Raw genomic sequence first — 14048 nt, forward strand, 5'->3', positions numbered from 1 at the left:
CCTACATCTAGCACTCGAGCGGAATTTGCCAGCTTTATGAGAGAGGGCTCTGTGAGTGTGAGAGACACGGGGGTAACGTGCTTGAGTGTAGGGGTGAACACTGAGATGTGGGCACATATGCTATACTTAGAGCACCACAGCATGAGCCGGATAACCAGACATTATACTCTTGAGATTTTGCAGGCGAGCGGGTAGCATTACCGGCTCGTTGGCTACCGAAACCTCGCTGCAGTAGCCTTTCTAAGGGGACTGACAGGGCAAGATGTTTTAATGGTGGTCCGGCCGCGGCGGGACTCAACCATCTTTTGAGAGATTTGTCTGGGTCGCCGTTGCAACTACGGTTGTGTGCAAGCGAGCGGGTTGCATTACAGTCTCGTTGGTTGCCGAACACCGATGCAGTAGCTTCCTGGATCGAGGAGGAGGCGGAGTGATGAGAACTCGACCACTCCTCGCTGTCCAATGTCAGGATGGATCAGCTGTCGCCTGGGTGACAGTGAGGGCCGAAGCCGGCAGCTCAGACACTTTCCTCTGCTTGCTGGTCGCTGGTTTCAACGGCGGCGGCTTCTCTCAGAGTCCAGCGATGCGGAGAGCTTCGCTGAAGATGATGAAATCAGTGGTGCAGCCTCTGAGCCTGGCTTTTATACGCTAAGCCACTCCCATTTGGTGGGCTGTGACGCGTAGAGGGCGCGACGTCACGCGCGAGGCTCAGTGATAGGCTGCAGCAGTTGCCGCACGGCAGCCAATGAGCACACAACATTTCCTGCTCTAGGTCTGCTGGCTGCTGCACTGCGTTGACAATAAATGAAAAATTAAGGATAATTTTTGGCTTCAATTTCTCGAGAAAAGATGACTTTACCCATAGCGTAAGCTAGCTTACGCAATACGAGAGAACCTCTCGTAAGAGAACCCAACTTGGCACTAATGTATGACGAGATAGTGCACCAATTACATTTACCCTGCTTACACATAAAAATCACTATAACATAATAAGGAAAGAATTAGTGTTTGTTTTTTTCTAGACTACATAAAACACCTACTTATAAGTTGATTTTAGTGAACAATAGTTAGTTGCACCTTCAAAACTGAAGAAGTTAACAGAAGTTGCTTACTCAGATTGTGAGGTGATTTCTAAGATGTAGATGTACTGGTCTGACACAACCATGAGGGAATGGAACTCCACTTTATCTCCAAACTTCACAATGGACATCTGAAATCAAGTGAAACCACAAAAAGGTTAATACAAATAATTACAGCTTCTCAAAAATGCTAAATGAAGCACTAAGAAATGCAGAATTGATTATAAACACTTGTAATCAGAAGTGGACACTGTCTCTAAACTGTGAGAGAGCAAAAGGCTGGTGTGGAGAGAGTGTATCAAATCAATTGAATCTCACTGTCCTGCTGTGGACTTCCTTATGAGATTGTTTCTTTGAAAAAAAAAAAAAAAAACAGGTGGCTAAGGCAGAGGGCACCCAGAAGGGGCCAAGGGGCAAGTTTGAATATATTTAGAGTGCAGGATACCAGTAAAATAATTAAACTACACTGAGAAATTCATAGTTCACAATAAAGAAATGCACCCATTTTCCATACAGATGATGACTTTAGCCAGCATGTGAACTAACATAAGATATGATGGTATGTGGACTGTGAGAAATGTAGCAATAAGTAGCATAAATTAACCTTCATGAATAAAGGATCTAAGAATGGCTACTTGGTTGTATTTGTTTGTCTTGCACTACTCCCAATTCAATTTTTTCGGTTCATGTTCATGAGGGCAGAGTAAACAGGTTATCTTGCCTTTAAAAAGCAGCGAAGCTCCTCTTCTCCCCCAAACACTTCCACATCCAGGTAAAGCTGGAGCCGATGGTCTACTGTCTCTGACAGCAGGTCAAACTGACCTACAATGAAAAGAATTATGATTAAATCCCCTCAATGGAAAAAAGGTAAAGGCTACTGTGCCAGAAAACATCAAAATATGACAGCATACCTGTAATATCAATATAATATCTGAAATTCTAGCTATATCTATACACTTGGTTAACATGTTTTATGGCTAGAAAGGTCTGCCATATTGGGTATTCATTAGGCTTTATTGTCTGGGACCAATTTAGTGCGTCACATCTACAAATACAAGAGGACAATTAACTTATTCTCTCTATAGTTTGTCATGTTTACAAACCACACAGTTTGGACAAAGAGTTTAAATCAAGGTATATGTAGAGTTTTTAAAATCAAAATGTAAGAGTTTAAGACATTTTTAAAACCTGCACAAATAAAATTAATTCTGTACATCCATACGGAACAAACCCATGCAATCACAAAATAGCATGTTTTTTCTTAACTAAATAGGCTGCAGCACACATTCAAATGCAAAACAAAGTAACTGCAAGTTTAAAATACTTAAGACATGATTTATTCAATACATACTGAAGATAGTTGCACTATTGTATCAATACATTTGAATTAGAGGTCAATCGGTATAGGTTTTTGCTGATTCGATAACGTGTTTAAAGAAAGTCAATAACCAGATTTTTTAAATGTTCTAGTAAAATACACATATTTAATTAATGTGTTTTATAACATTTTAGTTTTCCTTCCTGTGACAGAAAATTACATCATTGCCTTTTGCTTAATAGTGGAGTTTAATAATCACATTAGGACGTATCACGATTCCTGTTTTTACACCCACAATTTTAAGATGATAATTATTTAATAATAAAAAAAAAATAATTAATATTATGGTCATACCTTTTAAGATTTTCTATGGCGTTAAATCTGATCAAACAAGACTTGTTGTTTTTTTTCCGTTTTTAAGCAAATCCTAAAACAGGCCTAGGCCCAATAATTACAACATTTTGTGTTATTTCAAATAAAAATGTGAATCTGTCTTTTTCCGGGGTAGTTTCATCTTCTTTAGTTCTTTATTTTTCTAACCACCCTACTGCTCTTCATCCCCAGAGTGGACCACCTACCATTGCTGGATACTTCTGTGTGCTTGGGTGACTGTTGGTCCTGATGTTTTTGATAGCTGTTGTAGCAGGAGTTGTCAGCCACCTTCTCTTTAAACCCCTCTGAGCTACCCTGCACCTGTACATCCGTAGTGCTGAAGTTGATTAGTTGAGAGGTTCTCTGGTCAACCCATGCCTCATTCTGACTGGTCAAACAATTGGACAGGAAGCTATGGGCTGTATGAAAGTAAGCTGTGGCTCCCTCTGAGGAGGCCTCTGAATGCTGAGTCAAATGGAGGGGGCTGCCACAGGATAGAAAAGACTGTCCTGGGACCAATGCCTAGAGGAATGAAGCAAGTCAAGTAAGTGAAAAGAGAATAGTAATGGAGAATTGTCATGGATAGATCAAGCCAAAAGATCATACAAACCCAGACCTTGTTGCGAAGGGGAAGGGCAGGGTTGTCCCTGTCATCAAATGTAAAGTATCTGGCATCATTCTGTTCCAATGGTGTACTGGTGGAAGGAGCTGATTGGACAGACAACTGAACCACATGATCGCTATTGCACTCTGAGCAGATGACAGTACAACCTGTTGAAAATAATAAAAATCACATAAAAAAATTATACATAATATAATATAAATAAGGTATACAACAATAAATTCTCATGAGATATCCAGTCCATATAATATAGTTTAAGTACTAAAATATCCCAGATAAAAAGAAAATCAAAGAGATATACACAGAGTGTTTAACATGCTCTTTCCTTCCAATTTATTTTAAGAATGTTAATGCTTTAAAAATAAACACCTTCACTGATCTCTGGCCCCATGCAGAATCAACTATGTGTTTGACCCAGATGAACTGCAGGACGCAAAGCAAACAGACTGAAAGCAGCTGAACAAATGCCCTAGAACCTCTGGTTTGCATGTTTTAAAAATATGCAGTGCTGCAGAGGAGGATAAACTGTGTTCCAAACCACATTAAAAGAAAAATGGCCTGCAAGATGTAACAATGGAAAAAAGTAAAACTCTATTGTGGGTTATTAAGTGGGTTATGCTGAAAATGGGTCATATGATAAAATTATTGACAGCCTGATGGAGTCCCAAGATAAAAAGCGATTACACCCAGGGCTTGGCTACCATTCCTTATTCATGAAATTCTTTAGCAAGACATTTTAGCCAGGTTCTGTCATGCTCCAACAAGATGATCACCCGATTATGGTATGCCAGATTCATGTTTTTTTTATTAGCTTTATCTTGTATTGAAAGCTGAGATGAAAAAAAAAAAGAACTGGACCTAAAAAAAATATGCCATGCTAATAACCAGTATAAAAGAAATGGTTTAGCCTCAACCATCATGGCACATTAGATTATGGTGTTTAATTGCAATGACGTGGAGACAAAAATTGACTAGACTAGAGAGAAAATTTGTAATTGTTGTAATACAGTACTAATAAGAAGTTTGTTGAGAGGTGCATGTGTTTGAGCCGCTCCCTGGAATGTTCTGACAGGAGTATAGGTCCGCCTATCCATCAAAGGCCTCATGAAAATAAAAAATAAAAAAACTCCTTTTGATTTTTAGGACCATATCCTTACTGTCATTCCTTAGCTCTTCCAGGTGGCTCAGGCTGTTGTCTGACTCAGTGGCTGGCTGGCAGAACTCAGCTTGACACTTCAGGCACTGTAGCCAAACTGTCTCTGGTCCCTCCTCATCCACTTGCTGCTTGTTTTCCTCCACAACTCTTGAGAGAACCTCTGCTAATACCTGAGGAGTCAAAATTCTCATCAACCCATCAAAACCAGTTAAAAAAACAGGATAGTATAAGATCAATTAGGTAACATCACGTTGCTTTAAATTTTAAAGGTTCCACGCATGTTATTTTGTGGGAATATGTCAAAAAAAAAGACAGATGATTGTTGTCAGATGCAGATTTGGTCAAATCAACCATTTCAAATATTGCAAAGGCTCAGGTCGCACAGGTTGTGAAATAGCCAATCACACAGCTTATGGTGGACCAAACTGCAAATTTGAGGCCAATACCGATCAATGATATTTTAACACCAAGATCAACAGATACCAATAACCAGCATTTATTCTTAAAGGGGACCTTTTATGCAAAATTCACTTTTCAAGGTGTTTCAAACACAGATGTGTGTCCACAGTGTGTGAAAACAACCAGCCTATAATAGTAAAAATACATTCACTCCTTTTATTTTTATAATCCTCATGAATCATAAACAGTCTCTCCAAACGAGTGGTTCCAAAAGCCCCGCCTATGCCTAGTGATGATCTGCCCTATTAGCATAGATACCACCCTGAGTGAGCCGCAGCAGTCCCCCATTTCTGTTTCCTCGCTGTCGCAGTTGGAGACATACAATGTCTGCGCCAAATAAAAAAAACAGTTGCACGTCCAGTTGCATTTTAAAAGTTGTAACTTCTGCCTGAGTCTCTCCATCAGTGTCTGACTCAAGTTCAAACATGTAAGGCTGAACACCACTACTGACAATTTCTGACATTTTAGCTGCGTGACATTTTCCAGTTTTGTTGTTGCCTGAGTATCTTTATCCTCTTCTGGAAAGGGGGCCAGGAGCAGCAGCTAATTTGCATTTAAACAGGGTTTGTACAGACTCTGTCAAATTAAATTCCAGGACTTTCAAAGACTTTAAGCACTACTTTTTTGGATTTCAAGGACTTCAATCAGCACTTATCAAACAATATCTTTATTTGTATTTATTTCATTTGAATTTTTTTTACTCAAATTAAATATATATGGTATCTGATGTTTCACTTCATAGAGGTCAATCCATTGACCAGTGCTGTCAGGTAAAGGAAATCCCCTTAATCATTGGAAGGATAATGAAACAGATTTTTTTTCCATTAATATATGATTGACCTGAAGAATGAAAGTTGTATTATATACTTATCATATACTTAATATCATGCTCATAGCCATGAGAAATAGCTCTATATCTCAGACGGGCTGCAGCGTTGATTTAGCGTGAAACAATTGTATTTTTTCAACAACAAAAACAAACAAAATAAACAATATTTTTTTAATTAGGGATGCACCGATACCACTTTTTGCAAAACGAGATACCGATACCGTAACTGATCCCTGCATTTTCACTGGATTTGTAATTTTTAAATGTATTAGTAGAATATAGCTGAAAGCAGCCATTACCGGGGCCAAGCGCAAGAATTCCGTCTATCGTCACGAAATCCATAACTTTTAGTCGGCATGGTCTGGAGATGATATGATTTGATTTTGGTGAAAATCGGATGAATGGTCTAGGAGAAGTTCGAAAAAGAAGGTTTTGAAAGTAAGTAAAGATGGTGGACAGGAAGTTCGTCCAAATACGTCAAACTTGGTATATATGTTCTCGGCATGACCCAAGGAATCTATTAAGACCAGTGTCATTACAATAGGAATATTTTTTCAAAACTTATTAGCATTTTTGGAAATATAATTGTAACTTTTGACCAACAGGTGGTGCTGTCTCGAAATTTTTTGAGTACCTTCAGGGGATGGTGCTGGTGGCAAATTCTGAGTTTCATAATGTTACAGTAATGCATTTGTTAAGTATAGCATTTTACATCACAAAACTGTATTGAAGTAAATGGGAATTACATGTTTTGTTCTATTATAGCGCCACCAAGAGGCAAAATCTCACAATTTTTTTCATGTGTCCTTGGAATGAGCCCATACATGTTTGCGTGAAAATATCTCAATTCGCTTCGGAGTTATAGACATTTATATGAAAAAACGCATCAAAAACGACTGACACGTGACTTTGATTGAATTTTACTACCCCTTACTATCAATATTTTGACATTTGGGCTACAACATGTCCCTGACAAACTATGGTTCCAAACTTCTGACGGTTGTTTCGTCTCGATCGGACAAGCGGTTTCGAAGAAAAAGCAAAATGTTTTTTTAGCGCTAAATCGCAACGCTACACAAACCGTAAGACGAAACCCAGCATGTTTGGTATCGTTGGACTCGGCAACGATTCAGGAACTCAAAAAGATGACTCCCGTGAAATAAGTCAACCACACCCAAAGTTATAAGCATTTGAAAAAAAATTGACCACTAGGCGGCGCTGTTTCGAAACTTCTCAGGCTCCGTCAGGGCATTGTACTGATGACCCATACCGAGTTTCGTAACAATTCGTTCATGCGTTCAGAAAATACAGCATTTTAGCATATAATTCAAAATGGCCAACAGACAAAATGGCCGATATGTGAAAATTTGATATCAGTCGACTCGGCATGATTTTTGGACAAACTGTTCAGAAGTTATAAGCAAAGATAGCCATTTTCATATCTCCGGACCAGTAGGTGGCGCTGCGTCGAAACGCAGCATGTTTCCTCAGGTTATGCTTGTGATGACACGTACCAAGTTTGGTCTGAATACGATTAACCATTGCGAAGATACAGCCTTACGACGGTTTTTGCAAGCGCTACGTAAAATTTGTTTGAGTGGTTATCGAAAACGATTTAACAAATCAATTTGAATCTAATTACTTTTTGTCAGCACTGCCTGAAGATGATCTGGTTCAATTTTCGTGCAAATCGGACAAACCGTCTAGGACGAGTTCAAAAAAGTAGCTTTTTCAGGAAGTTCAAATGGCGGCCATATTTTTATGACGGAAAATGACGGCATAGGGTGCAATCGAACCGCCATGAGCTCAGGAATCAGATGAAAAAAGAATTTTGTTGATTGGCCTTACAGTTCAAAAGTTATTAGCAAAATAAAAGTGAAACTTTGGACAGGTGGTGGCGCTAGAGGGAATGACTTAGAAACATCAAAATTGGTGTATTTAATGTTTGGACTGTCCTCTATTAGAATGCCAAACCAAAACAACTTTCCTGCAATCGGTTCTATGGGCTGCCATAGACTCCAAGAGCGGAAGAAGAGGAATAATAATAAGAACGGGAACAATAACAATAGGTGCCTCCGCACCTTCGGTGCTTGGCCCCAAATAAACCAAAAGAATATAAATCATATTAGTTGGATTAATTTGTTCATCAAATATATACATGCTTAATTAAGCCTGCTAAAATGCATTTTATGAGCTTTTGTTTCTGTACATTCTATTGCTCTATCAAATTTTATTTTCCATTGAATATCACAGCAAATATTTAGACTAGAGCAGCTCCAGAAAGGTTAGTGCTAAGGATTGGGTCAGTGGTACAAAGGTTTAGACGCCAGTGAAATATCAATTATTTAATCCAATTTTGATACTTCAACAAAAACTGCCAGCCTAATTAATGTGAATTTAAAACATTATTAAAGGTAAGCAGTCAGCAACAAAATAAGAACGAATAATCATCTTACAAATATATACAAGAGAACAAAGGTTAAACGGTGTTTTAGAGTTTTTCGGGTAGATCTAACAGGTAAAGAAATTTGAATAAAGTAATCATATGAGAAAAAATTGCATATTCATTACTGGATGAATTAAATATAGATGGATCTTTTTGTAAAGTTGAAAAGGGTAGCCTATTTAGTCAAGAGCAGTGAGTAATTTATTTGTCCATTGTTTGATTAACATTAAAACAGCAGTGGGTTTGTTAAACTGCTGCCCCTTTAAGACCGAACGCACGGACCCCATTTGAACATGGCTACGTTCACATGAGATATAACTGACTTTGTTTACTAGGATACTCGCCAAGATGGGCATTTTTACACAATTTTGTGTGAAATCGTCCGTACAAGTGCAAGATGTGAAAGACAATTTAATTCAGTATTCGCGCGCGGAGACGCTGGTTTGCGGGGCGCGCGCTGATGTTTGCGTTCATGGTAGTGATGGGCATTCCGGCTCTTTTTCGTGAACAATTCTGACGATTCACGCTACCCACTGAGATGTGCTACTTACTGGTTATGCGCATGTGCTACTTACTGGTTATGCGCATGTACTACTTACTGGTTATGCGCATGTGCTGTCTCAGTTTTCTTCTGCGTTACCACGCCCATAAATCTATGCATCCTTGCTGTGGAGACTTGTAGGAAAGGTGTACTTTGACAGGTCAAAGATGAATATTTGATCATTTTTACTTTTCACACCGTTTTAAAAATAAAAACAGTACAGTATACAGTACTCGTAACTTCGAATTTTATTAGGGGCCAAGCACCGAAGGTGCGGAGGCACCTATTGTATCAGCTCCGGTTCTTATTAGTGGCCAAGCACCGAAGGTGCGGAGGCACCTATTGTATCTGTACCGGTTCTTATTATTAGGGGCCAAGCACCGAAGGTGCTCAGGCACCTATTGTATCTGTTCCGGTTCTTATTATTATTATTAGGGGCCAAGCACCGAAGGTGCTGAGGCACCTATTGTATCTGTTCCGATTCTTATTAGGGGCCAAGCACCGAAGGTGCTGAGGCACCTATTGTATCTGTTCCGGTTCTTATTAGGGGCCAAGCACCGAAGGTGCGGAGGCACCTATTGTATCAGTTCCGGTTCTTATTAGGGGGCAAGCACCGAAGGTGCGGAGGCACCTATTGTATCTGTTCCGGTTCTTATTATTAGGGGCCAAGCACCGAAGGTGCTGAGGCACCTATTGTATCTGTTCCGGTTCTTATTAGGGGCCAAGCACCGAAGGTGCTGAGGCACCTATTGTATCTGTTCCGGTTCTTATTATTATTATTAGGGGCCAAGCACCGAAGTTGCGGAGGCACCTATTGTATCTGTTCTGGTTCTTATTATTATTATTATCAGGGGCCAAGCACCGAAGGTACGGAGGCACCTATTGTATCTGTTCCGGTTCTTATTATTAGGGGCCAAGCACCGAAGGTGCTGAGTTACCTATTGTATCTGTTTCGGCTCTTATTAGGGGCCAAGCACCGAAGGTGCGGAGGCACCTATTGTATCTGTTCCGGTTCTTATTATTAGGGGCCAAGCACCGAAGGTGCTGAGGCACCTATTGTATCTGTTCCGGTTCTTCTTATTAGGGGCCAAGCACCGAAGGTGCGGAGGCACCTATTGTATCTGTTCCGGTTCTTATTATTATTAGGGGCCAAGCACCGAAGGTGCGGAGGCACCTATTTTATCTGTTCCGGTTCTTATTATTAGGGGCCAAGCACCGAAGGTGCGGAGGCACCTATTGTATCTGTTCCGGTTCTTATTATTAGGGGCCAAGCACCGAAGGTGCTGAGGCACCTATTGTATCTGTTCCGGTTCTTCTTATTAGGGGCCAAGCACCGAAGGTGCGGAGGCACCTATTGTATCTGTTCCGGTTCTTATTATTATTAGGGGCCAAGCACCGAAGGTGCGGAGGCACCTATTTTATCTGTTCCGGTTCTTATTATTAGGGGCCAAGCACCGAAGGTGCGGAGGCACCTATTGTATCTGTTCCGGTTCTTATTATTAGGGGCCAAGCACCGAAGGTGCGGAGGCACCTATTGTATCTGTTCTGGTTCTTATTAGGGGCCAAGCACCGAAGGTGCGGAGGCACCTATTGTATCTGTTCCGGTTCTTATTATTATTATTATTATTCTTCTTCTTCTTCTTCTTCTTCTTCTTCTTCTTCTTCTTCTTCCGACTGGGCGTCTATGGCAGCCCATAGAACCGTGTCCGGGAAAGTTGTTTTGGTTTGACATTCTGATAGAGGACAGTCCCAACATCAATTGCACCAATTTTGGTGTCTCTAACTCATTGCCTCTAGCGCCACCACCTGTCCAAAGTTTCACTTTTATTATGCTAATAACTTTTGAACCGTTTGGCCTATCAACAAAATAATTTTTTCCTCTGATTCCTGAGCTCATGACGATTCGATCGCACCTATTGTATCTGTTCTGGTTCTTATTAGGGGCCAAGCACCGAAGGTGCGGAGGCACCTATTGTATCTGTTCCGGTTCTTATTATTATTATTATTATTATTATTATTATTCTTCTTCTTCCGACTGGGCGTCTATGGCAGCCCCTAGAACCGTGTCCGGGAAAGTTGTTCCGGTTTGACATTCTGATAGAGGACAGTCCCAACAGTAATTGCACCAATTTTGGTGTCTCTAACTCATTGCCTCTAGCGCCACCACCTGTCCAAAGTTTCACTTTTATTATGCTAATTTTACGTAGCGCTTGCGAAAACAGACGTAAGGCTGTATCTCCGCAACGCTTAATCGTATTCAGACCAAACTTGGTACATGTCATCACAAGCATGACTTGAGGCTACATGCTGCGTTTCGGCGCAGCGCCACCTACTGGTCCGGAGATATGAAAAACGGCTATTTTCGCTCATAACTTCTGAACGGTTTGTCCAAAAATCATAAAAGTGGTCTCTGTAGATTCAGGGGTCATGCCGAGTCGACTGATATCGAATTTTCCCAGATCGGCCATTTTGGCTGTCGGCCATTTTGAATGATGTGCTAAAATGCTGTATTTTCTGAACGCATGAACGAATTGTTACGAAACTCGGTATGGGTCATCAGTACGATGCCCTGAAGGAGCCTGAGAAGTTTCGAAACAGCGCCACCTAGTGGTAAATTTTATTTTTCAAATGCTTATAACTCTGGGTGTGGTTGACTTATTTTCACGGGAGTCATCTCGTTAGGTTCCTGAATCCTTGCCGAGTCCACAGATACCAAACATGCTAGGTTTTGCCTTACGGTTTGTGTAGCGTTGTGATTTAGCGCTTAAAAAACATTTGCCGATATCTTCGAAACCGTTACTCCGATCGAGACCAAAACCACCGTCAGAAGTTTGGAACCATAGCTTGTTTAATAAATGTTGAAGCCCAAATGCCAAAATATTGATGGTAAGGGGTAGTAAAATCAAATCAAAGTCACGTGTCAGTCATTTTTGATGCGTTTTTTCATATAAATGTCTATAACTCCAAAGCGAATTGAGATATTTTCACCAAATTTGGCACACACATGTATGGGCTCATTCCAAGGACACATGAAATTTTTTTTTAGATTTTGCCTCTTGGTGGCGCTATAATAGAACAAAACATGAAATTCCCATCGACTTCAATACAGTTTTGTGATGTAAAATGCTATACTTAACAAATGCATTGCTGTAACATTATGAAACTCAGAATTTGCCACCAGCACCATCTCCTGAAGGTACTCAAAAGATTTTGAGACAGCGCCTCCTTTTGGTCAAAAGTTAAAATTATATTTCCAAAAATGCTAATAAGTTTTGAAAAAATATGCCTATTGTAATGACACTGGTCTTACTAGATTCCTTGGGTCATGCCGAGAACATAGATACCAAGTTTGACGTATTTGGACGAACTTCCTGTCAGCCATCTTTATTTACTTTCAAAACCTTTTTCGAACTTCTCCTAGTCCATTCGTCCGATTTTCACCAAAATCGAATCATATCATCTCCAGACCATGCCGACTAAAACTTACGGATTTTGTGACGATAGACGAAACCGTTTTCGTATACCGCAGCAGCAAAGTTGAAGCATGCTGCCAAAATGACTATTAAAGGTGGGGTATGTGATTCTCTTTTTTGTCCATTTTTTCAAAATAACATGAAACCCTATTCCTAACCCACTTACAGCCACTGAGTTAGAAGCACTGAAATGAAAATTAAGCATTTTAATCATCTGTGGAACGGGCAGGACTCGAAAAACTCCAGCCAATCATTTCCAAGACCACCTAGAATCATTGGACAGTAAGTTCGTCAATCAAACGGTCCTACCACACCCCCTCCCCCCAGCCAGGTGACCCCCTTCGTGTGCATACTCAAAGCTTGTGACGCATGAGCACCGTCAGTAAAGCCGGTTCCATGATTAGTAGTAAATCGTCATTACAATCTCTGGCGCATCTGAGTTTTCGCTCGTGCATGATTGTGCGTCCATTTTCTTTGAATGAGTGGAGTCAAGGCCAGCGTTGGAGAAAAGAAGGTAGGACCATTTGAATTGTGTATTTTCAAAATCTGCCGGTCGTTTTCCAAATCACATACCCCACCTTTAAGTCTTTATCTCTGCAATGCCTTGACATTTTGACACCAAACTTTGTATGTGTCATTGTCACCTCACTCTGACCACATCAAATCGATTTCGTAACTGCGCCACCTATTTGTTGAAAGTGATAAACCATTAAATCATCTTATAAGTTACTTTATATATGATTTTTCAGCCATTTTGCCAAAATTCTCTTAAAATGTCTTTATTGCTCCTTGCTGCAGTTGGTCTGCCACTCCCACCCATGATGGCATCTGTTGCCGCTTCTTGCGCTTGGCCCCGGTAATGGCTACTTGCAGCTATATTTATTATTATTATTATTATTCCGACTGGGCGTCTATAGCAGCCCATAGAACCGTTTCCGGGAAAGTTGTGAAATTTGGCACACAGATAGATGACAGTCTGAACTCTCACCATAGCAATTTTGGAGTCTCTAAATCAATCCCACTAGCGCCACCAACTGCCCAAAGATTCACTCATGTTTATGCTAATAACTTTAGAACCGTAAGGGCTAGAAACAAAATTCTTTTTTCCTCTGATGCCTGAGCTCAAGCCGATTCGATCACACCCTATGACGTCATTTTCCGTCATGAAAAATTCTCCGCCATTTTGAATTGTCCAAAAAACCTACTTTTGCGAACTCGTCCTAGACGGTTTGTCCGATTTTCACCAAAATTGCACCAGATCATCTCCAGGCAGTGCCGACAAAAATTTATGGAATTCAAGTTGATTCGCTTAACAGTTTTCGATAAACGCGCAAACTAATTTTATGTAGCACTCGCAAAAACAGACGTATTGCTGTATCTCCGCAACGCTTAATCGTATTCAGACCAAACTTGGTACATGTCATCACAAGCATGACCTGAGGCTACATGTTGCGTTTCGGCCCAGCGCCACCTACTGGTCCGGAGATATGAAAAATGGCTATTTTTGCTCATAACTTCTGAACGGTTTGTCCAAAAATCACAAAAGTGGTCTCGTTAGATTCAGGGCATCATGCTGAGTCGACTGATATCCAATTTTCCCAGTTCGGCCAATTTGGCTGTCGGCAATTTTGAATTATGTGCTAAAATGCTGTATTTTTTGAACGCATGAACGAATTGTTACGAAACTCGGTATGGGTTATCAGTACGTTGCCCTGAAGGAGCCTGTGCAGTTTCGAAACAGCGCCACCTGTTGGTC

At 40.5% G+C, this 14048-nt stretch overlaps 1 protein-coding gene across 2 annotated transcripts in view; it reads right to left on the reverse strand.

Annotated features, from left to right (window-relative positions):
- Nucleotides 1-14048, reverse strand: part of stk11ip (serine/threonine kinase 11 interacting protein) — a 136241-nt gene that overhangs the window by 72233 nt on the left and 49960 nt on the right. For both annotated transcript variants that reach the window (XM_077199184.1, XM_077199183.1), the window contains exons 17-21: nt 4546-4714; nt 3383-3537; nt 2973-3288; nt 1798-1898; nt 1110-1207 (exon numbers count right to left, since the gene is read on the reverse strand). In XM_077199184.1, the coding sequence (XP_077055299.1) occupies nt 1110-1207; nt 1798-1898; nt 2973-3288; nt 3383-3537; nt 4546-4714 (839 nt within the window). The remainder of the gene's footprint in view (nt 1-1109; nt 1208-1797; nt 1899-2972; nt 3289-3382; nt 3538-4545; nt 4715-14048) is intronic.

Source organism: Siphateles boraxobius, unplaced genomic scaffold, assembly GCF_051911475.1.
Source record: "Siphateles boraxobius isolate OS27281-9 unplaced genomic scaffold, OSU_SipBor_1 41, whole genome shotgun sequence".
Lineage (NCBI taxonomy): Eukaryota > Metazoa > Chordata > Actinopteri > Cypriniformes > Leuciscidae > Siphateles > Siphateles boraxobius.